Source organism: Hemibagrus wyckioides, linkage group LG10, assembly GCF_019097595.1.
Source record: "Hemibagrus wyckioides isolate EC202008001 linkage group LG10, SWU_Hwy_1.0, whole genome shotgun sequence".
Classification (NCBI taxonomy): Eukaryota; Metazoa; Chordata; class Actinopteri; order Siluriformes; family Bagridae; genus Hemibagrus; species Hemibagrus wyckioides.
In genome coordinates, this window is record NC_080719.1 from 13,510,001 (window position 1) to 13,534,995 (window position 24,995).

At 35.9% G+C, this 24,995-nt stretch overlaps 2 protein-coding genes across 3 annotated transcripts in view; one reads left to right on the plus strand and one right to left on the minus strand.

The window, feature by feature from the left end:
• gipc3 (GIPC PDZ domain containing family, member 3) overlaps nucleotides 1-11,517 on the plus strand; it is an 11,867-nt gene extending 350 nt beyond the window's left edge. The window contains exons 2-6 of the mRNA XM_058400959.1: nucleotides 1,129-1,314; nucleotides 1,834-2,014; nucleotides 6,598-6,707; nucleotides 6,797-6,878; nucleotides 9,363-11,517. Coding sequence (XP_058256942.1) covers nucleotides 1,129-1,314; nucleotides 1,834-2,014; nucleotides 6,598-6,707; nucleotides 6,797-6,878; nucleotides 9,363-9,514 — 711 coding nt within the window. The 3' untranslated portion in view covers nucleotides 9,515-11,517. The remainder of the gene's footprint in view (nucleotides 1-1,128; nucleotides 1,315-1,833; nucleotides 2,015-6,597; nucleotides 6,708-6,796; nucleotides 6,879-9,362) is intronic.
• A 1,917-nt stretch (nucleotides 11,518-13,434) lies between these two features.
• Nucleotides 13,435-24,338, minus strand: tbxa2r (thromboxane A2 receptor). Of its 2 annotated transcripts, none has more exons than XM_058400957.1 (3): nucleotides 24,243-24,338; nucleotides 19,664-20,563; nucleotides 13,435-15,156 (listed from the first exon to the last, which is right to left on the minus strand). In XM_058400957.1, exons 2-3 carry the CDS (start codon nucleotides 20,468-20,470, stop codon nucleotides 14,830-14,832), a joined length of 1,134 nt encoding a protein of 377 aa, XP_058256940.1. In that variant the 5' UTR covers nucleotides 20,471-20,563; nucleotides 24,243-24,338; the 3' UTR covers nucleotides 13,435-14,829. The 2 variants fall into 2 exon arrangements, with proteins under 2 accessions (XP_058256940.1, XP_058256941.1); XM_058400958.1 differs by having other exon boundaries at nucleotides 19,664-20,560; nucleotides 24,243-24,330.
• Nucleotides 24,339-24,995: the final 657 nt, after the last annotated feature.

Consider the following 24,995-nt stretch of genomic DNA (forward strand, 5'->3'; position numbering starts at 1 on the left):
CATGAGACAGAATGGTATTATTCATAATGGACCAAAACCAATACAGGCCAGCTAACTGCTTATAATAAGGTCAGTGTGAACAGATTATTCACTGTCTATTAGTCAAACAGTATGATATTAGGAATCATTTTAATTTATACGATGTTTTGTTTAAAACTCTGAAAATAATAGAATCCAGGATCATGAAAACTTGCTGAGTGATTATTATTATTAGTTAAAATGTATAGAGCCACACTGTTATTATACTATATGTGTATAGTCATGTATATTTGACTTTCAGTGATTTTGTCCTAAAACAGACCAGTAGAAATACCTTGCGTAGCACAGAACATCGTCTTTACAATTGACATATTTAATGTCCAAACTCATGTAGCAAACCTGTTGACTTCACAAAGCACAATAAAACTGCACATGTCCTTGAAAAGACTTAAAATCTTATCTACAGTCCTTTATAACTATCTCATAGTTAAAGGCTCCATCCCAGGAAATGTGTTTATCTCTTGTAAGTGCTCCTGTTTAGACCCAAGCCAGTGTTTTCAAGTGTAAATGGGACATGTAGGCTAAAAGATATTTGATATCTGGATCTTAAAGTACAGAATAAAAGACAGTGGGGTGTGTTGTTATAGGAAAATAGTTGTGGTGTCATGAGATCACCCAACAGTGGATTATTTTCCAATAACATGCATGCTTCCAAAGTATTTTGTTGCTCTTATACTACATCAGCTTGCCAATCATTATACTATTACATTTATTAATAAATGAGACTTTGATGTGGTTACAGTTACATTTAATATTGTAGAATGTCTGCAAGACATGTTAGCACTTATGTTATCAGAGGTATAAAAGTCTCACTCACCAGCCTCTCTCTTTTCTCTCTATTTTGGGGCTTGTTATGAAAAGAAAACAGAAAGTACAACCATCTGTTTGCATGTGACTTGCCTGTGCCTTGATAACGATCACAACAAAAAGATTCCCTGGCCATTATCTGTCAGAGCTCTTATTAATATATAAGTATCACTATGAGTATATGGAGTTTAAGTATTATAAAGTAATAATGAGTACTGTACTCTCTCTCTCTCTCTCTCTCTCTCTCTCAACCTTCCCTGTTATCTCTCCCCATTTACCCAGATCCTCTTCTGCACTTTAAACTCACACAAAGTGGACATGCAGAAGCTGCTGGGGGGGCAGATTGGCCTTGAAGACTTCATCTTTGCACATGTCCGAGGAGAAACCAAAGAGGTGGAGGTCACTAAAACTGAAGATGCCCTTGGCCTGACAATCACTGATAATGGTGCTGGATATGCTTTCATAAAGGTGCGGACACACACAGATATTTGTAAGGACATTTCATTGACCTCTGTGTTGCTGCAACTAAAGAAGGCCATGTCTACTCCTACCACTAACCTCATTAAGTAAGCAGATAGGTGGATGGGTGAAGGAAAGACAGACAGACAGACTAATGGATAGACCAACAATTAGAAGGACACACAGAAAGGAGGACATACATATAGTTAGTTGGACAGAGGACAGGGTAGGTGAATGAATCTAGGGCAGCCAGCCAGATGGATGGATGGATGGAGGACCGACAGACTAATATCAGGACAAATGCACATACATACAGACAGACAGATAGGCAGACAGAGAGGTAATTGGAAGGAGGATGGAAGAGTGAGACAGAGGATGGCTGGAGGACAGACATCAAATAGAAAGAGAGACAGAATAGTGGCAGACAGACATATTGCTGGACAGACAGGACAGACAGACTGACAGATAAAGAGACAGACAGATATCAGACTTTGTCTAATAGTTATTTAACCTTGTTTTTCCTGCCAGAGGATAAAAGAGGGCAGCACTATCGACAGACTGAAAAACGTATGTGTTGGTGATCACATCGAGGCTATTAATGACCAGAGCATTGTGGGATGCCGTCATTATGAAGTGGCAAAGATGCTGAAAGAGCAGCCACGAGGAGAGCCATTCACTCTCAGGCTGGTGGGACCCAAGAAAGCGTTTGGTGAGTCATCATCTCCTCCGTGTGTGTCGTCACTATCGCCTCCAAATGTGAGTGTCTGTGTGGGTGTGTGTGGGTGTGTGTGTGATCATCATCACCATGCTCCACTACTCTTATCATTCAGTGCTTTGCTTTTACTTAATAACAAACATGATTCTTTATCATATTTATACTATATTTTAATTTTTCCTTTTTTTGTTGTTATTTTTGGTGACTTTCTAGTTTGAATTTTTTAATTTTAAAAAATATTATTTGATTATATTATTTAAATGAATTAAATAAAACATAAATGTAATTCAATATTAAAAGAAATTAATTGAATTAGTTAATTAAAAAATAATCCTGCTCCAATTTAAAATATCCCTAAACAGTAAGGACTGTTATTGTTAGAGGGGGAATTAAAATAATTTAATGACTAAATTATTAACAAGCATAATCCATAAAGTTCATAATCCATTCATTTCCTCTAGAGAGACGCAAATAGTCATTCAGAGCGAATCTGACGGACAAACACTGCCACCGTGTGGTCAGATCCTGTACTAGCACACAATCCGTTATGATCCAGACACACAGGCGTCCTTGTGTTCTTACATTTAATTATTAAACCAAATTTAATTAATTCATATAATTACTGATATGCTAAACCTACGTATAACCCATACCTCAGTAACTAAAAGGAATTCTTTTGGCTCATTTGGTTTTCTAAAAAAACAAACAAAAAAAAAAACATCAAAATATCACCCACAAGGTCAAAAGAGTCAGACATTCCTATTAATTATGTAAAAAACATTCCCACACGCACACTGGCCAAAGGAAAAAAGCACGCTTAACTCACAATTAAAAGTTACACAAAATTACTCACAATTATACTATAATTAAATTATAATTATTGTCTTCATACAAAGAGAGGAAACTAACACTTCAGTATCTCACATACACAGAGCTGAGAATTGTCCATTCTGGAGTACTTTGTGTTTTGAACGGTAATGGGAGCCTTTCAGATTATAATGGAGAATGGCCTTGCAAATGGATTATACAGTCTATTAATGAGGAAGAGGAAAAAGGAGGGTCATTTCAATTTCTTTAACATCCTGTTAGTTAGGATACTGAGGAAACCATGAGAAATCATATCAGATCTTTCCCAACATTAATGTGAAATAGCAATCAACAAAAACCTAAGTTAAGCATTTACCAGAAGCAGAAGATAGATCTGGAGTATTTTTGCAAAGAACAGTGGTATACAATTGCTAAAATAATATGTGTTAAGCTGGTAGTCCACTATGAAGAGTGCTGTATTACAAGCAAATGGCACATTAACAAAGTATTAATTAAAGAGTGTGGCTCCAGGTTAATGAAATGGTTTTCTTTTCTTTTTTTATTTCCTCTAAAATGTTACTGCTTGTTTTTGACTTGAATTTTACTGTTGGTTTTGTTGGTTCCTATATCATATTAATGGTGAGAAAGGATCTGAGATGATTTATCTTGGTTACATTTGTTTATAGCACCAAAACCTGTAATTATAACAGGAGTGGGTAGACTTTTTAGATCCGCAAGATAGACAATGAGAGCACTTTGAAAGTACAATTGTGTTTCTCAAATTCTAGGATGAAAATCAATGAATACGATTAGAATCAAATCATTAAAATGTCCTTAATGTTCTTGTGCCATTAACCTGAATACTACTTAAGCACAGTTTGTGCATTTTTTCTAATTCTATGCCTAAAATCTCAAAATGCAGGCTATCACCAAAGAAACTTCACTTGCCTGAGATGGGTTAGCACATTTTTGTGAATGGAAAAATGCATGTTAAGAAATTCTTAAAATACTTACAATGGCTAAATGGCGGCCTAATTGTAATGCGCTATCACTTAAATACTAAGCTGGAGTTACATTATCTTCCTAGCTCTGCCCAATTGCGAGACAATAAGCTTTTAATCGCACCTTACTTTAATTATAGTGATACATAAAGCGTTTTAGAGCAGTCAGTAATGATAATGATCTGGCCATTTATAATTTCAGGGGTTAAAGACAGTAATGCTATTGAGATGGAACAGCTCTAATTTCTCTTGGCAGTAAAATCATGCGGAGATGAAGCAAATGCAGAATTAGTGTTAATATGCATATGGTGAAAATGAGTATGCCTGTTCCTCTGCTCCCTCTCTGACAGAAAATTACTGTTAATAATTGAAGAGCCTTTGATTATCATTATACCATTAGCTAATTGGATGTTTGAAAATGATGGATTACCAGTCATGGGCACAATGCATGTAATTACACTCCCTCGTGCACAAAGAGCATCTTACAGTGTGCACCAAATGAGAAGAGCAAGCACAGCTAAGCCAGATGGGAAAAATGGCCACCAAACACTTCCACTCAGAATAAAACTGATGTCTTATTTAGCAGGGATTGAGCCATGCTGTCACCTACAGACTCAGTACATATGGATTTGATATGGTTCTGCTCAGACAAACGCAGATTGTATTTGCAATTATAGAAAAACACCAACATGAATACACAGGGCTTTGATATCTCCCTGGTTAAAGGCTTGGGCTTGTGGTTTTGTCAGCTTCATTCTAAAAGCCTTAAAGAGGCTGATAATGAGTGACACAGGCCTCACAGGTTCTTTATAACATTAACACAAACACATATCAGCATCTCAATCTGAAATGCGCTTCCAATTACTTCCATTAAGACTTGGAAATAATGATGTGCTCCATAAGTAGTTTTAAGGGTTTCTTATGAGGCTTAACAGAGAAAATACTTAACCACACAGCATTGTTTCCTTCCAGACATGACATTCATTATTAGTCATAAAGACTGTCTGAGTGCACAGCTGAGTCCTTAAGCAAAAGCCTTAAACAGTAAAGGAGTCCAGGAACTTTTTAAAAAATGCTGTCTCTGCATTCTCACCTGCACTCACTTTTGTGTGAGATACTAGGGGCCATAACACAGAATCTAGTAGAGCATTCATTATTCTTAGTTTCACTGTAAATCTCACTGTATAGGTTCTTGAGTAGGGTAAGAGAAAAGTGTTCTTCCCACCGCTGGGATATCACAAGTGTAAATCCTGACAATACCATTTTCCCCTGGTTGGGAGGGACGGCAAACTCTCTCATCTCTCACTCTCTCACAGCGACACTAGCTAATCCTGGCCAAATGTGACCTCATGTTTGCAGAAGAGGACCTTTCTCTGACTGGCAGGTGACATAGCTTGGACCCTCATATGCTCAAGTGTATAAAACCGTTTAGTTGAGTAAAATTAATAAGTACAGTGGATTACATTTGACTTCAAACTATACATTTTAGTTTATACCATACCTTTATGCACAAGTATTTAAATATGATGAATACAGGTTTGGCAAATGCATTCTACTGCCATGATATTCTGTAAAATCATGTGGAAAACATAGAGGACACTACTGGAAATGTACATTTATAAATATATTAAAAGTCTGTTCCTGGTACCTTACTGTATATTTGAGAAAAGATGCTTTAGGAAAGGGTTTGTTTAGTAGCAGGAGCTCTTGTTTATGTCCACTGTTATGGTTACACAGTATCATGAGCACTGATATAGAACTGTGATTGAATTTTATCTACATTAAAGGTGTGCTGATGTAAGAAAACAATGGATAGCAGCAATCAATCACAGATGAGTATTCTCTAGCCATGTTGTAACACTGAATGCTGGGTAACAGGTGGAAAAAGTGGAACAATGAATCCAGAGAAGTGGCTTAGCGGTTGTTTAAAACAACAGCAACTAAAATGGCTTTGTGTGTAAAATCTGTATTCTAAGCATGAAATTCATTCTCATTTATTTGCTAAAGTGATATCACTTTTATCTTTAACATCTGTATCTGCAATAAAGTGTTTTTGGCTTTACTGGTAAAACAACAGATGTTTAAATTAAGAAAAAAAAATCACCAGAGATTTTAATCTACAATTCCAGGAAACCATGTTTTAGAAGTGACGTAGCTCCTTCTGACGTCCACAGTTCAAAATGATACATGAAGAATAACAAAATACATATTTTTGGTCAAATAAACATGTATATATGTAGATGTTTTTTCAAGTGTGATCAAAGACCACAGTCATGCTTCTCAGAAGTTAGAAAAGCACACATGTGAAAGCTGAATCACGAAAATGTCTTAGATTAAACTGTGTACATTTTTACATCATGATGTAATTGTGGTGCAGTGGCCCAAAAAACCCAGTGAAAAAAATGTGTTCCTTTCTGAGCATCATCTTAATAAACAAATTTCATGTCAGTATGATTTGTTTAGATTTACTTGAATTATTATTGAAAATGTTAAGCAACCATGTTCTTTAAGCAGCAAAATTTATTATTGTTATTATTTATTAACATAAATATTGAATTATTGAGCTGAATTGTAAACTTGTTCAATGTCTGTAATAAGTGGTAGAAATACTAGCAATAAATAATAATAAGAAAACTCCCATCTTTCTATGTGCTCATCCTCATGTCATTAGCTGGAACTAATAATGAAAAGAAATGGTTTTAAATAGTTCTGTCCTGTCGGATCTGTATGATGCATTTGATCCAAGTCTGTTTTTGCATCTTCATTGAGACATGATTGGTCAGAGGACACGAGCACCTAAATCCAGTGAGGGCAAAATGGTCAGTGGGAAAGAAACCCTACGTCTGCGCTCGAAAGGAACAGCGACTGTTCAAGAAATGGTGAGTTACTTGTCTTAATGATATGAAAACACTCTGAATGCCCTAAATCTGAGTCACTCCTCTCTCATATCTCATCCATTTCCCATCAGCCCAGTGAGTTCGAGGAGAAGGCCATTAAGAAGGTTGATGATCTTCTGGAAAGCTACATGGGTATTCGGGATCCTGAACTTGGTGAGATGTGATTTTACTTAAATGGGTCATATCCTGTGTATAAAATTCCCAAAAGGAGTTGATACTGTGTGAATCAGGCCTCACAGCATTAATAATAAATATAGAACACATTCCAGAGTCTACATTTCTGCCAATGTATTCCAGTGAGACTATAGATTTATACATAGAGTTTTAGGATGTTTTCAGAAGGATAATGTTACACCAAGGACCTGGTAAAATTAAAAAATTTACAAAATCTTCACGGTAAATGGCAGCTAGCTAGTGACCTAACTCAACTGCTAAACCTAACTCAACTGCTGAACCTAGCCAGCTAGTTAACATGAGCTAATTTGACTGAATTTCTTAGGGAATATTAGTCACATCTATTAAATGTTTACAAAATGGGTTGTACAATAATCAGGTCACAATCCAGCAACTTTTGTGGTTTCTGCAATCTATACAACATATTTCTGCTTTTGACACTTTTTCTTTATGCATTTTTTTTTTCATTTTAAAAATCAAAACAAAACAAAACAAAACAACCAATGTATCGATTCTATAATTTACAAGAACTAGATTTAATAGATGATATAATGGTAAGAGCTCTATTCTAATGTTTATTAATATTGTGTTAGTTCACTGTGCCAGTTCTAAAAATGAAGCAAGGGAAAATAAAATATGTCTTTAATTTTGAGGTTGATAAAAAGATACAGTATGTATCAATACAATTGTGGAGTTACAAAACGAAGCTGGTGGGCATGGTGGCTTAGTGTTAAATATGCCTCATACATCTTGTTTTGGTGTGTGTGCATGTTTTCCCTTTAGGGCAGGAGTGTCCAATGTTATCCTGAAAGGGCCGGAGTGGGTGCAGGTTTTCATTCCAACCAAGCAGAAGCCACACCTGAGTCTACTGAAAGCCTTCTGCTTGGTTGGAATGAAAACTTGCACCCACACCGGCCCTTTCTGGGCCTGCTTTAGGGGTTTCTTCTGGGTACTTCAGTTTTCTCCCCAGTGCAAAGACACGTGTTGTAGGCTGATTGGCATCTCTGAATTTCAGTGGTGGGCCATGCATTTCACACCTAGGCCTTCACTGGTGTCGTTCCTGAATTAATCCACCTATATACCATCATTATGATGCCACGGCAATTGATACTAATCAATCGTTAAAAAGAAATTAGGCTACAGTATTTCACACCTCACAAGGAATAGTCCATTTTTTTACAGTCTGTTTTGAAAATGCATTTGTAAGGATGTCTGTGACCAAATTGATTTCTTCTCTGTCAGCCATTGTGAGTTAAAATATATATATTTTATTTAGTTTCTGCGGTTCGCTGCCTCTGACTACTCCAATTATCCAATCAAAGGACAGGACATTGCTGTCGTAATCGTATGCCTGCTAGATGGCCCCAGTGACGCCCCAGTGATTGGTCGATGTAACAATTTCATTACACCTTTTTTTAAGCTACGGGGGCCTGCACTATTGATTCTGAAGGCCTTAAGGCAACACATGATGTCAGCCACTAGCTGAAATATGATTGGATAAATACTCTTATCATAAATATACACTACTGGAAGCAGTGCAACCAAGAGAAAAGCTATGAAATGTACAGAATAGACTATTGGGGATAATTTATTATACATTCATGGAAAAATATATTAAATATATTAAAATGCAAGTCAGTCATTCAGATCACTGCTGTTTAGGCCAGCAGAGAAGGCCTTGTTGGCCCTGACGGTCCACCACTGCTGAATTGTCTGTTGTATGTAAAAGGGTGTGTGAGTGTGAGGTTCAAAAAATGGATGGAGTTAAGCTCTTATCATTACTACATCATCTCTTTTATCTAGTTATTATAGAACTGAGATGTTCAATTGCAAGGATGTCACCAGCAGTGCTCTAAACAAAACAAAGTTTATTGTAAGCTCTAACAGGTCCAAACATTTCTAGTCATAACTCAGCTTAGACAAGGAATATAGCTATAGCATTTTGTAGCACAGTACAGCATCTTTATTAGTCAGTCATTAATCACTACTCCTGTTGACAAATGCTACTATAAATGTACTATTAATCAGGCAGTTATCATGCACTTTGATGTTAGGACCAATTCCACTATGCAGCAGAGATTTTCTCCATAAATCTAATTTCAGACACTTCATCTAAAAATGGACATGCTCAGAAAAAACAGTTTACACTGGGATTAGATTCAAACTCCTGAGATGAACCAGGCCCTCAGTGGAATCTTATTGCACAATCATTGTGAAGCATGTGTAAGAATCTTTGTACATTTCAGTTCTTTGCACACTGAAGGACTATGTAGTGCAATATCACACAAATCCCATAGAAACATGCAGTCTAATAAAGTGCAGAAGCTTTTGTGACACATGACTGAAAACTGACATTATTTAAGGAAAGTTTAATTTTAATGTACCTTTTAGAAACAAAACGTTAGGTTTCAGAGAAATATAATGCCATTTTATCCTTCTTTGTGGGTTTTTTTGTTGTTGCAGCAACTACCATTGTAGAAGCCGCCAAAGACAAGCAAAATCCAGGCGATTTTGCAGAGGCTCTGGACTCTGTCCTGGGGGATTTTGCCTTCCCTGATGTCTTTCTGTTTGACATCTGGGGAGCTTTAGGGGATGTAAAAAATGGCAGAGTTTAGACCAATTCTTCACCATGGCTATGTTTCCTAGTATTGTTACACTGAGACTTTGGTATTATAACAGTATTCTCCTTACAGATGTAACTATTTTATTTTCAAACCTTGGCTGCAACCAGCTGTCCATAATTCAACAAAAGATTCAGAGATGTCACTTTAATTTCTGTTTATTATGTTTATTATTAAACTCAGTCCTGAACTTTAACTGCAGCGCTAACACTGCTCCAGCAAAGCCCTAAGTGCAAAGACCAGAAGTGTGCAGTGTCATGAACCCGTTTTTTAAATAAAAAAATGTCAGAAGACCTCATATGAACCAGTGGCTGGGGATAAACAGTGAATGTGAGATCATAAAAATAAGTATACAAATAATTAAAGTTATCTAATGTTTGTTACTTTATCAGGGCTTGTTAAACCATGCTTAAAGTCAATCAGTAATTATAATAAAACACGACTAGCTCTCAGCCTTACATTTGAAAATATACAGTTCCTGTTACTTTATGAAACTGCTTATTGAAAAGTGAGATGACAAAAGCATAATGATCTAATCTGAAGGCATGTAATGTAGATTAAGATCTAATGTTATAATCATCAGTCAATGTACACAATGTGTTCAGTGTAAAACAATGAATGCTTAAAAAAACCCCAAAATACATTATTTCAAGTTAATCTGAGATTGTTTTTCAGACCTGAGTCCCAACAAATGGCTTTTCTGAACATGGTGTTCTTCATGAGTCATAACATGATGTGCATTCTCAAAAAATTTATTTGCTGTGTATTTGTCTGGAAATAGTGTTGGTTGATGCGTTGATGCGTGGATGCGTAATCATTCATGTTGTTTGAAGACTGATATGTTCGAGTCTGTCCCAGTTCATGTCACAATCACTTCTTTATATCACATAAAAAGAAAGTTGCTTTATGACCACAACTGCATGGTCTGAACTGAACTGAATTGGCACGGTTTGACATGACTACTCTTCATTTTGAGTATCTGGCCTTTTATGTCTCTTATACTACCTAACATATGCTTACACATGAAGGTCTTCTTTTCAGGTGCAGATATTTTATGTATTGTGTTTGTATGAAATATGACATGAATTACTGCAGTAAGGTTCATCTACCTTAAAGACTCATCAAGTACACAGAAGCCTGGACTACTGCACATGTTTTAAAGAGGAACAGTCACATCTGGTTATTTTAAAGAGTGGAAAGTACTGGTTTACTCAGAGATTAAAAAAGGCAACCATGTGATTTGCTGTTGAAACCATTTTACAGAAACTGGAAGATATACATGTCATATGTGTAAAGTGGTCATACAAACCTGAAATATGTAATGTAGCTGTTATACCACTCTGTGTTCAAAATGGCATAGGGGTGTATTTGTTTTGTGTAACAAATATCCGTAATTGTATTCAGATTTCTTTCCCTAGGTGTAAAAAATATTATTATTATTATTATTATTATTATTATTATTATTATAAATAGTTAATTAATTAATTAATTTTATTATTTTTCTTTATTATTTAAGTCACACAGGATTATTTTTGTATGCAGTGTGCAAGAATTCTCACAGATAGAGAATTACCTGAAAATTCCCCACACATTTACACTGTGTAATACTTACTGCTGTTATGTGGGAGCACGATTAGTTTGCAAGTACACCCAAAGAAATCTAAAATAAAACAAGTCTGTTTCTGTAAATCCATTCAACAAAATGTCATCAGAATTGGAGTAGATAGAATTGATCACATCATTGTTTGACTGTGTGACTGTTCCCCTTTAAAATGTAAAAAAAAACGCAATTTGGATCATGGACAATGCATCATGAAAATCATCGAAGCCATTTATTTATCAAAAACAAGTGTGGATTTGTTTTATTGTGTTTTATGTACACACTGTATGGATATCTTGTACTATTTTCAAAGTGAAGACCTGACAATGTACAGCATCTTGGTAATTGATGTCACTACAGTAAGTTAAATAAAACCTTGTATGCACTGCTATTTAAACTGTTGCATTATATTATCATTAGTGTTTTAGCCGAGTGTTTATTAAATATTTAAAATTCATTCAATATTATACCACAGAGGCTGTTGAATTCTCAAATCTGGATTTTGATTAATATTCTATAACAGTGGCTCTGACAGTTTTACTTCAGACCACAGTTTATATTAACATGCTCATTCTAATACATTAGCATTTCTGTAGTAACAAATTACACAGAGACTTGTATGGTGGACACAATCTGATAATAAATATAATTAAAAATGCATTGCTATTTAGGAAAAACATTCAGTCGTGTTTCTTAGTATGTAAATAAGTGAAGGAACGGCTGGTTTGGGGTTGTCTATTTCTAGCTGTTATAATGTAAATGATAAATAGAGCTAATGAGTCTTCATGACATTCTATAAAAATGAATGTTCATAAACTAAAAATTCTTGACATATTTCTGAGGTGTAAGAGGAAAAGAAAAACACTTCAGGATGTTCTGTTCACAGTCAATCAATAATCATACCAAAAAGTATTCATGTGTCATGTCTTCCTTAACCCTTTGACACAAATGATCCAAAAACTGTCATGAAATATCCTCAGTTTTATACAGATATACTGAGAAATTCTAGATTCTCTCCAGAGAATCTTATTCTCAGGTTTTATCTTTTATTATAAGTTATAATGGTTAAAATTTGATGATTCTGTTAAAAAACACCAGAGTCTGTCCAGTTTTACCGAAGAGCCGTTTCACTTCAGTGAATGAAATCAGATCTTTCCACAAAGCCACAGGACACAGTGTGTCCCAAAGGCATAAAAACAGGATGATTGTTCCACAGCAGATTGTTAGGCTCTGTCGCTGAAAAGGCATGGCAATGCATATTTGTATTAGGAATAAATATATGACAAAAAGAACGACCATTTGTTCTCAATGTGTTTACACCAACACTAAACAGCACAAGGTCATGCAATTCAAAGAGGTTCAGAGAGGGCCTTTTCTTCTCTGCCACTGGCCATGTGGAGTGTTTTTAGTTCTGGGATTAAAGCCACTGCTATGTGCCAATAGGACTAACATGGCAGAGACCACCACTGAGAATATTTGTGGCAGCAAGCAAGCGAGTATTTATTTAGTACAGCATTCGCCGCTCAAAAGATTGTGCTTTATTAAGGTAACTTCTCCAAAATGTATATGCACAGCACAAACTAATCTCTTGTGCATTATTACAAAATCATAAGTCAGTAACAGCTGGTGGGAATATTAGATAGGAGACTAATATGTCACAGCTATTAATAGCTCAACTATTTGAAATGAATTTGAAATAAATCATATCTGGCTTGTCTAGGATAGTTAGATTTTTCTTCTTTCTAATACAGCAAAAATCAGTTTCTTTCAGTAATCTTTCAATTTACTTAGATTTATTTCTTTATAATTATTATATTTATTTATGTTTTGTAATTCAGAGTATGCCTTCTCAAAAAAAGACCCTTTGTTGTGCAAAATAATTTTTATGGGCTTCCTCAGTTCAGATAAAGCCACAAAGCTTTTCATTTTTCACTCACAGAACACATTTCTATTTTTTTTTATTCTTTTAAACGGTGAAAGGTGACTTTTAAAAGAGGCTTTATTGACACAGTATATTCAATTATTTTTAATTATTAACTTTTTGTAGGGGGATGCATCAAATTGTTTTTTATAAAACTTATTTTTTTATCTGTAGGCCTTTTAAAATGTATTTATTTATTGTAAAAAAAAAGTTCTTGCACAATTTGCTGAAAAGGTTGATGCTGGATATCATAGACAGGTGTATACATGCCACCGCAGTTTGTAACAATCTCACACACATACACACACACACACACACACACAACTGTGGCTTATGGTTTCCACCACTGTAACAAATCTGTAAACAGACAGACTAAAGCCACTGCTCAACAGCATTGTTTAACGGTTTAGTTTTACTGAGTTAAAGTGTTAATACAGTGTATGAAAATTTTTAACTGCCAATGTACAAATTCCATTTATTAAGACAGCCATAACAGTAACTCATCAGAAAGTAAAGCAAGTTTTGCAACATCATGCACTCTCTCAGAGTGCATGAGAACTGAAGACGTTCCCTCACTAGCTTCTATTTTTTCTCTCTCTTGAAGTTAGTAAAACCCTCACAAATCATGCTGATCCCGGAGACTCCTTCAGTGAATAGTGAATAAAAGCCTCCGTATAGAAGACGTCCCAGTATCACTACTTAAATGCTTTTCTTTTTTAAATAACAACACTTTAAAAAAAGTGTTTATCGTCAGCCTTAGATTACCTGGCATGTCCACCATACAAGTTCCAGGAATAAGCTGTTAATATAGAAACAATAATATAGCAGAACAAGTCCAATAAAATAGTATATATATATATATATTATTTTATAAAAGAAGTGTAAAACATTACTGTGGTATGAAACAAAAGAAATATAGAAACAAAACCAACAGAACAACAAAAGGCTCAGAACTGCAGACAAAATACACAAACCCTTTTTGCAAAGAAACAGCTGGAAATGAGTGAATATATGCACATATGCTAATGAACTAGAGGTGAGAGTGATTAGTAAACCTGTGAGTGTGTGAAGTTGACTGACAGAGACTGGGGAGTGAACAGGTTCTGGGAATTGGAGTTTCTGGCAGATGGATTGATTGTAAAATTTAAAAGATGTCTATCCAGATGGATTATTACATTTGACATTATTATGGATTATTACATTTGACATATATGTTGCATTATTATTATTTTATTTTATTTTTTTAAGATTTTGTGCATCTCCCAGGTGATGTGAAAAAATGAATACATGTTGATGCAAGAAAAAGTTCTGTCCTCTTGGGTGCTTGTGCACATGATCATATGAGGTTGTTCCATGCAAAACATTATAAAAGCATGCAGTTTATCAGTTTATCAGGAAGTCAACCTAGGACCATCTCTAAACCTGTAGTATAATTTAAAATGGCAAAAACCTTAAACATACACAACTATGGAAATTGGAATACTGCTTAATGTCCTTCTGCCTTCCCAAATAGACTACCAACAGCTACAGCTGCATTAGCTAGTAGAAATTAGCTCACATTTATTAGCAAGTAGAAACTAGCTCACCTTTACATCTTATACAAATCAAATTAAGCTGAACTAAATGAAACGTCTCTGTTGGAAAAGTGAGTGTTAACAAAAGTGAGCCAAATATTAATACATGTAGTCATGTAGCCATCAAAGAAGAATGAACCATTTAAAAGTGGTTACATCAGATTTTACATAAACAAAAATGATGCTTGAAGCCATAAAAAGCCCTGAGTGTTGATCAAGAAGGAGAAGAGTCTCTATGCTTTGACAATAAAGAAACTTTCCGCTTTGGATCTTCTGAGATTTGCTCGTTGAGATCCTCAGGGCGTGCTATAGAGGCACGAGTGAGTCTGATCCTGGTGGTGGACATAGTTGGGGAAAGGCTGATGATGGAGCCACGCGACCAGTCCATGCGAGGATAGACCCGCTTCAGCACGGAACGGCGGAAGAGGATATAGACCCAGGGATCGAGAATCTGGTTCCAAGTAGCGAAGCGAATATAGACGAGTAGTAGTCTGTGGATGTCCTTCTTTGTCTCAGAAGACACTGTCTGCGCAATAAACACCTACATACATTGAAATGGAGGAAAATGAATAAAAGGGAAAAATAGAGATGATGAGCATTAAATTAAATCTACAGAGAGAATACACTCGTATATAGTTTTTAAGTGCATTCATGCAGGACCACAGTACGCATACATGCATGCATGCAAATCGCTACAGCATGCATTCATGCACACTTTCTTTCAACCAAAACTCTCTCATTCAGGTTGAGATATGATTTTCCTTAAACTCTGCTTGTTATGTAATTCCTGACAGCAGACAGCTGATAGCAACTGCATAAAATAACATGCATACACTCACAGTCATGCATTCAAGCTGAAGGTTAAATGTAATAGCTCTTTAGTTGCTTTTTTTTTAGATACCACAGCCATATGATGCTTCCCATGTAGTGAATAAGCAGCTACATGAACAAGAGAGATTCAGACACACTCTGTCACCTCTAGGTACAATTGTGGGTAGTCAATCCTCCTATCAGCATGTTTTTTGGAAGAGGAAATGGAACATGAGAACCTGGAGGATGTTATTTTCCACATCATTTTCTGTAAACAACTGAAAATGTATATTTTGGAAGGCAGGGCTTAGCAGGTGGGACTACACTAGGAAGGAAAAATTCTGGATTTCCTTAATGTCATAGCTAAACAAGGACTGTATTTTAGGGGTTTTGTGATCCGCAGCGGTAAGAAAATGCTAGAAGGGATTCTCAAAAATGATATTTTATAGTGTTCTGTCTTTTGTAACTAGCAGTATATTTTGTGTGGCTTGCAGGCTAATTAACAACAGCATATAGAACAAGACTAAAAATGTGGTTACAATTAGTGTGTTTATTTTATTATTATCTACCTCTTCTGTATTAGTATTAATATGATACCTTGCTATCTTATGATCTGAAGCTAGACATTTTGGGGTGTTATAAAATAATTAATAATCATTAAGAAATAAAAACAAACAAACAAAAAAAAATCTGGCATTCAATATTAAGCACTAGAACTATGTATTGAGGTTGAGGTAAATTTAATCTGCCTTGCAGCTAAAGTAAAAAATCTAAAACCATAAGTAAACCTTGTAAACCAGTGAATTACTACTTATGAGTTGATTTTTTTAAACACACACACACACACACACACACACACACACACACTCCACATGCTGAAAAAGGAGGTTAAAAACATAAGGAGTTATGAATTATTATTTTTGAGATGATTTCAGAAATCTTTTAAGCCATGGAAGCTCAAGTGTGCAATCTACTTTCAGGCACTACGGCCTAGCCCAGTGATCTTCAATATTATCCACAGTAATCTGGTGTGGCAACAGGTTTTCATTCCAGCCAAGTCACACCTGTCTCTACTTGTTTAATCAATTCAGTTTGGTCTCCAGTTAACTATCATGTGTACCTGCCTGCAGCTATACTGAACCTTTGTGGATAATAATAAAGACCCCTAGCCTAGCCAATATACTGGCAGCTAGCAAGGAAGACATTTTGATTCGCTTCTCTCTGTTTGATCTCAGTTTAGCCAGGAATCATTGCTAGTTGTTGTTAATCTGGATTAATCTACTCGCCTCAGTCTAGACTCCTGACAGAGGATGTAAATCCAGGGGTCGCATATCTGATTGACGGTGGCCATTCGAAGCCACAACAGAACAAAATAGGGGTTGACGGCATCAGCTGATAAAACAGTCTTCAGAATGTAAATCTGTCCAGGGGAAACATTGTTAGTCAATGCCAGGAAAATCCCCACACTAGGTCAGCCATCTTGTATACACATGAAGGATTGGGGTGAAAAATGGGTGATTATTTTGACTAAAATTCTGTGATACTTTATAATAAATGTATAAGAAACTGTATAATAAATAAATAAACACAAATCAGAAATTTGGACATAAGAACATAGTAAAATTCAGAAGAAGAATTCACACTTTTAGTTTCGAACAACTGTGTAAAATGCTAGATTGTTTAAGATTCAAATGCATTTGAATACAAGTTACAGTCCAAATGCATGAAATGACATTGGCATCGCTGCAAAAATAACGAGGTGTTAATTCGTAGGCTGATTTATAAAACAGTGCCATGAAAGTTAAACATTGTGCGATGTTTATCATACAGTGTACTGAGAAGCCTGACTAAAGTATGTAGGTCTCCTCTATCTTCACAGTTGTGTATATTAGCATTTTGCCTTATTAGCTTTTTGCTCTTCAGTGAAATACATATTTTTATGAAGAGAACTATTTCATTACAGATTTGATTATCATTTAGCAATTAGATGTGCAGCCTGAGCACTCAGTGTCTAGGGGTTTATAGAAAAACAACTTCCTGTGCTGTCCACCACCGGAGATGATTCTTCCAGAGGCGGCTTATCAGCACACAACACTTCCAGAGCACAGCACATTTCCTGAATTTAGCCTTCTCACAAAATGTACTCTTCAAGGAGAAATTAAGGAGCTAAAATCACTCCAAATGTAATGTAATGTAATGCAGCCATTATGATTTATATGAAATAATCCTTGGATTCTACACAGTTTAAAATGATTAATAAACACAGTGTACACCAGACTAATAGCTAATAGTGTTAGCTAAGGCTAGTAGTGTAATAACATATATTTTGCTCTATCCTCAGGTCCAAATCAAGAATGTGTCCACCGAAAATAGTGTATAAAACCTGTGTGTACAGACATGCTCATTACAACAATGTAAAGCCTCTGAATATTACATAAGGAATATTTTAGAGCAGAACCAAAATCCTGCACAAAAAATCTCTTTTGTATTGTATTTCAGAGCACACCATTATTATAATCTAATTATTACAATAAATCAATTGCTTGGCAAAAACGAAAAACTATACAATTTCACCCTTACCCCAAATGTATTTTTTGCGCTGGTGTTAGTGCACTAATATAACTAACACATAGAGCTGTCCCACCCAAACAGCTGTAATTTATCAATTTAATCTTGGTCAACTCAGTGAAATTTGGTAGAAATCTGCCCAGTTCCAAATGCCATGCCTCCTAAAGTTTGATGATTATATGCTAATTTCACATTCACATTCAAATTGAAATACAGACTTGCATACTCCTAGGGGGAATTGGAGATAATATAATGGGTACTTAACAAAAATGATTAAGTAACTTTTCAAGAATAAAATCCCTAATATTTTCCCAGAAATTGCATCAATAGTTGTAACGGTTTTAATAAGTTAACAAACATGAATCTTTAAATTAGCACAGATTAATAGACTGAACATGATACAGAATAGGAATTAAACAAAGAAATGAAGATAAATCTTTGTGGAACTTACTACCTGCTGGCTCTCAGATAAGGGGAGTCTAAATGATTGCTTTTTTTGGACTTTCTCCCTAATTTAATCTTGGCCAATTCCCACCCATCAGCCAGAGGAAGAGGTAGCAATGAAGCCAGCTGATTGTATCTTTTCAATGTGACATGTAGCACACTGGGAGCAAAAGTGCTATGAACCACTTCCACATGCATAAGCTGAGAGAGCATATAACTTTGTGAGAGCACAGAGCATGGCCATAGATGGCTATGGCATTGAATTATTCCTTGAATCCATGATCTCCAAAGGATAGGGCAAATACTTTTGTAAACCTTGAAATGTCTTTTCAAATCAACTGTGTTTGGGAAAGAAAGAAATTGGGCACACTGGGCTTCATTCATCAATCTCAAGTGGAATGTGTTTGGCTTACAAACTTACTGTGGTAATATCTATAAAACTCCACAAAAGTTCAAGTGCACAGACAGAAAGAAAGGAAGAAGTAGAAGTTTTTTGACAAACTTGTTGCCAATAAAAATATATAATTAATATGTTTAATAATAAACAGTGGTCATTAAACCCTCCGTCAGCTGAGGCCTGTTCTCCTTAATACACTGTCATTTCTTTTGGCATAATTATATGATTTGTCTTAATTTATGCATTTGTTTTGGCATGCTTTCTAAAATTTTCATATTCTTTATATTAATGACAATAATACAAAATGACTGGTTTTTACAAAATTTTCTTGTTGCTATTCTTAATCCTAGACCTACAAAGCACTTGTTGCTATTCTTAATCCTAGACCTACAAAGCACTTGTTGCTATTCTTAATCCTAGACCTACAAAGCACTTGTTGCTATTCTTAATCCTAGACCTACAAAGCACTATAACTGGAAAAAAAGCATCTGCTAAATTTCCACACACTCAGGAGCATGAGTAAGATATGTTTTTTTCTGAATTCATGGGATTTCCATTAACACCAAATTTCTTGTGTAAATGCTTATATGAACTATTTACAAATAAAGGCAGCTTGAAAATTGGAGCCCGATGTGTTCATTTCTTTCTGATCCATTCCTTTATCATATAAAGGAAATTATATTGTAGTCATATGTTACTCACATTCCTCTCCTATTTTCTGTCCTGCACCGGGGACAAATTTAGTTCTTATGCATAACAAGTAAAACTTTAGACACCACAAAAATAAACCAAGACTCCACAAATTCATGTCACACAGTCACACACTTACCAGCAGTGGATACCAGCAGATGGATGCAATGACCATGATGAAGATAAGCTGCACCATCATCTCCACCTCGTAGTCTCTCCGGCGCTGAGTGGAGTCCTGTCCACAACAGAGCTTCAGCAATTTGACCAGGCTTATTGTGTTTAGGATGAATGATGTAGCAAGAGAGAATATCCCAACTAGTGAGAACAGCAGGCAGAAGGCCATATCCTGGGGGAAAGAGCTGATTTTTAGGAAGCACCATGAACCCGGGTACTGGAGGTGGTAGCTGCCCAGACCGAGCAGAGGCAACAGGCCGATACACCCGGCTGTCACCCACACACTGACCACAGTGGTACACACTCGGTTCTTTGACATGCTGGTGGAACGTGCAAAGGGACACATGATGCCTACAAATCGTTCCACAGCCATTGTGGCACCCAAAAGGAGAGGGCACAGGCCATAGAACACCATGGACATGCCCATGAAGTTGCAGAGATGACAGTGAGGATCTACTTCCATCCATTTGAAATGTGTGATGTGGAAAGAGACTACAATGATTCCAGTGACCAGCAGGCCCATGAAATCAGTCACCACCAGACCGCCCAGAAAGAGAAGAAAGGACGAGCGAGAGCGGCTGTGTGTTTGCTTGAAGGACTTGACCAGCACCACTAAGGCAAACAGATTGGAGCTGAGGCCCAGTGCACAGAACACGCCCGAGAAGTAGGCTGAGGCGATGGTGTGGTTGACTGGTAATATAGATGCATTTATTGAAAAGCAGAAGGAATGATTTAATGGCTCATTGCCTGTGTTGCTCGGGTAATCTGACATTATGGTGACACGGCTTGCTTTACTTGATGCTTCCTCAAATTAGTCCTTTTAGTCAGGCCTTTTAGTCATCCTGTGGGCCTCACTCCAGATCTTCTAAATGAATCAAAACACATAAAAATCAAAATTCTGCCTATACATGATCTGCTGTTCAACACTTCTATATTCACTCACAGGCCAGTTTATTAGGGAAGTCTGTACACATGTCTATCATGCAATTCTCCAAACAGCCAATTATGTGGCAGCAACACATCAATCAGATTAAAATCATATCAGAATGGGGAATGTGTAAATTCAGTGAATATGAACGAGGCATGGTTGTTGGTAGCAGATGGGCTGATGGGATCTGATTCAGCTGCCCTGCTTTTGGTGATGTGTGCTCACTGTCAGCCTGTTCAGATACCTGTTCTTGACTGGCAGGAGTGGAATCCAACATGTTCTTCTGCTATTGTAGCCCATTTACCTCAAGGTTCCATACGTAAGATGACCTTCTCCTTACCAAGGTTGTAAAAAATGCTTATTTGTGTAAGCACAGACTTTCTGTCAGCTTGAACTAGTCTAGCCTTTCTTATATCATCTACAAGTCATTTCTATCTAAAGAACCCAATGCTTACTGGATGTGAACACTTTAGACACTTTTGTGCCTGAAAGTAATCCCTAAGCAGATCAGCTGATCCTAGGAGTTCAGTGATTTCTGAAATGCTGAAACTGAAACCAGCCTGTCCAGCCATACCAAAAACTTTGCCACAGTCACTGAGATGTTTTGATGTAAACACTAACTGAAGCACATCGCTCTGCTCTCACATGATTGTCTGATTGAACAATTTCATGAATGAACAGGGATTCAGGTGTTCCTATAAAAGTGGCCAATGAGAGTATAAGGGTCTAATGGGCTACTTGCACAAACACATACAATAATTTAAAAAAATAGCACATTTTTTCCACATTAATTCATATTGTCCACGTTAACGGCAAAATAAACGTCAGTGACATCATTCAGTATATGTAAGAACAGATGGGGTTAGGTGACAGACTATATGCTTCATCATAAATCAACAACTATGGATGTAAGAAAGTAGCTATTAATAGAAATGAACACCCGAACTAACCATAGCCCAATACTATGACCTTCCTGTACGACTGAAACCCCCCAATGTTGATAATGTTGATAATGTTGATGTCCCGCTGTAATGCCAAATGTAAACAATATTAATAGAGATGTGAGATTCACTCTAATTCAAACTAGAAATACATCATCGCCTTGAGTGCAAGTAGCCCATCAGAGTGGTCAAGATCAGACTCTTCCAGTTACATTTATACCTATTTCTGACTGTTTTTTAAATATATTTTATAAAAGTGCATTTCCTTCATTGCATTAACTTAACACAGAGATATCTAAACTATTTGTTTTTTTTATCTCAGATGATGAGGGCAAGAAAATCACGGGCCATAGATGATCTGTAAAAATAAAAACAGACCTACAATGCAAATAAAAAGTCTACACAGGTTTTTATATGGCAGGTTTTTCTGATATAAAGAAATGAAAAACAATATATAAAATTTTATTGAAAAACAATCAGAAAGTGATTGAGTGAAATATAGGAAATTTTCCCAATAACCCAGTTGCATCAGCACCTTTTATTACACTCTCCATCTTTTTGGGTAAGAGTCTAACAGCATAGCACAAATTGACTAGGAAAAATCTTCCCACTTTTTCTTGCATAAACATTCAATATTCATCAAACTGTAAAGGCATGTCCTGTTTACAGTCTGCTTCACAAAGTCATTCAAAAACATGGATCAAATTAAAACATTAGTTTAAGGGGTGTGCAAAATGTATACTACTAGATTATTGTTATCAATTTTTGTATTTTAATTTTTTAAGGGCTTTCAAGGACTTTTTTGTTCTCAACATTACCAAGCCTTTCTACCATTTTTTTTATTCACTGTTTTGACCTACACCTGTTCAAAGTTTTTGCCTAGCACACTCTGTTTTTGTTTTTGTTTTTTGCAAATTGCCTTCTATTTTAGATTTGTTGCTTGTGTGATCATTAAAGCTGCCTTACCTGAACTGGCAGGTTAAAATAAATACATTTAAAAAATTCTATTCAAAATTTGGTTGGCATAGTGTCCCACTTTAAGTGATTTGCCGCAATAGTCTGTATTTGCTGCAAAACTAAAATTAATTGCACACACACCAGGGATTGGTAGTAGGATTAGCATCATGTCTTCAGCACAAAACCTGTAAAGTAAATGTCACACTGCAAATATGGCATGGTTCTTGGTACACAGGGGAGAAGAGGAAAATTCAGGTTATTTAAAATATTGGTGGAGCAACTGGATCAGTTGGAACAACTCCATTATTTGTAATGCTCATTTGGAATGAAATGTTTATTTTCAAGATTTTTTTCCTTTTTTGGAAAACCCCAGCAATGTGATTAAGAGCCTATTCCCTGTTTACGAACAAGAGTGGATTCTGGCACAAGCGACCCTTTAATGATGGATCTTTTTGTCACAACAGCATGCAAAGAATAAAGGCTTCGTCAAACAAATCAGTCAAAGACCAAAATGGAGTTCCTGTTTTATCAGTTTTGAGAAATACAAACAAAGAACTTACTCACAAACAAAAAAAATACCATGTAACAGGTGTTTTCCAAAACAGATGAAGGACAATCTCTTTGGATTCTTTGATTTTAAGCACAGCTTTTGCACCTGCATCTCTATTACATCTGTGTTTCTATGGATTTCTCATTAACATGATTTAATGTTGCCTGTAAGAAATGAAGGTCTTGCGCTTACGTTTTTAGGAGCGAACCGTGAAAGCTACCTTTATCTTTTATGTTTAAGATTGTTTAATTTTTCCCCCTAAAATACAGCTGTAACTGCACTAACATTGTATATCAGAATGATGCACATCCTCTAACTCAGGGACGCCAGGGACGGCTTTAACTGTAGAATAAATTCCACAGACCCACCTCAGTATATATTAATTTAATAAACATTATTAAATTAAGTTTCCAAATAATATTTTTGGAGCCATCGAGCTTTCTAATAACACATTCTGTCTGCGTTGACTTTGGTGCTTGGACCCATAAACGAGTAACAAAAATTCCACACCAACCAACAAAACCAGGATCACTAGACACTCACAAACATATTAACCCAAACAAATGTGATTTCAATTCCATTTTTCCCAATCCATATACTGGGCCATTAAATATGAACGTGTCAGAGGAATATAATGGAAGTCTCTATTGTATAATCTAGCACATGAATCCAGCTTGTATTCAGAGGGATGGAAAAGTCAAAAGTGAAAGTAGTTATATGGAAACGTTGTTATGTCTAGTTATGATATTTCAAGAAACACAAAAAACACTAAAAAGAAACTCTATTAAACTATGAGCTGCACACATGAAATGTTTTAATCATGTGAATTCATCTGCTTTTGATTTTAGATGCCCGACATAATGCAGCTATTATATGACAATGTATTTCTGTTAAAGCAAGCTAATGCAGTCTTTAACTTGCAGACATATATATTCATATAATATGTGTCTTAGTATATTGTGTAATGTGTGTCTTAGTTCTTTTTAATGCAGAAAGTTGGAATCTTTTCGACCGGATGTATGAAGACTATTCCTCTATTCTGAAAACTGGAAACTATTCCTCTATTCAGAGAAACTTCAGCCATTAAGGTTTTGCATCGGTAAAAAAAAAAAAAATACATCAATCAAAATTAATCATCAAAATAAGAGTAAACCAGGATCATTATTACCTCACGGATGTTCCTTCATCTGGGAGCATTAGTTTATGGATCGTTTCTTCTCATTCTCTGGAATGACTAGAGCACGACTCTATTGGGGCGTTTCACGTGAGTGATGTGGATGGAAAGCCAACAGGGCCATAAACACCGCAAATATTTTCTAGCACTGTTTTAGAAGACATTTCGAAGTAAGAATTAAGACCATTGAGGATCACATGCTAAGTCAAGTTTATTTGTAGAGCACATTTTTGGTTGATCAACTCAAGGAACAGTACAAAATCTCAAATAAAATCGAAACCAGGATATTTATTGGTACCATGAAGACATTTGTGGTGTTTGTTTCCTTCTTCCATTTTCAAAATGTGAATTTATTGGTTCTGGTAAAATCTTGCCATTTAAATAATGCATACATTTAACCGAAAGTTCATAAACAATAGTAAATACTGATAAAATATACTGTGATTAAAATACGACTTATTCAGTACATCACATTTAAACCTGGGTTTAATCACAGTTCTGCAAACTTGCTACTGATTTTTCCCCCCAGTAGGTTTAGTATTATTTATCAGTGTTTAGAGAAACTTGTGTGCAGTCTGGAACGCCAACTTGGCACACGGCCTGCTCACCCAACATCAGTGCCTTACTATTACTCTTGGGGGTGAATGAGCACAGATCTAGGGACTAAATCTGGAATGGATGTTCAACAAGCACATACCGTATAAACTGAGGTCTAATTTTTACAGGAAATAATTATAACGTTTTACA

What these genes read in the sequence shown, in the direction of transcription:
- tbxa2r (XM_058400957.1), bottom strand. Translation starts at nt 20,470, where the DNA reads ATGTCAGATTACCCGAGCAACACAGGCAATGAGCCATTAAATCATTCC. An exon ending in TCTGCTGGTATCCACTGCTG is followed by an intron (nt 15,157 to 19,663) that starts GTAAGTGTGTGA and finishes CAATGTATGTAG; the next exon opens with GTGTTTATTGCGCAGACAGT.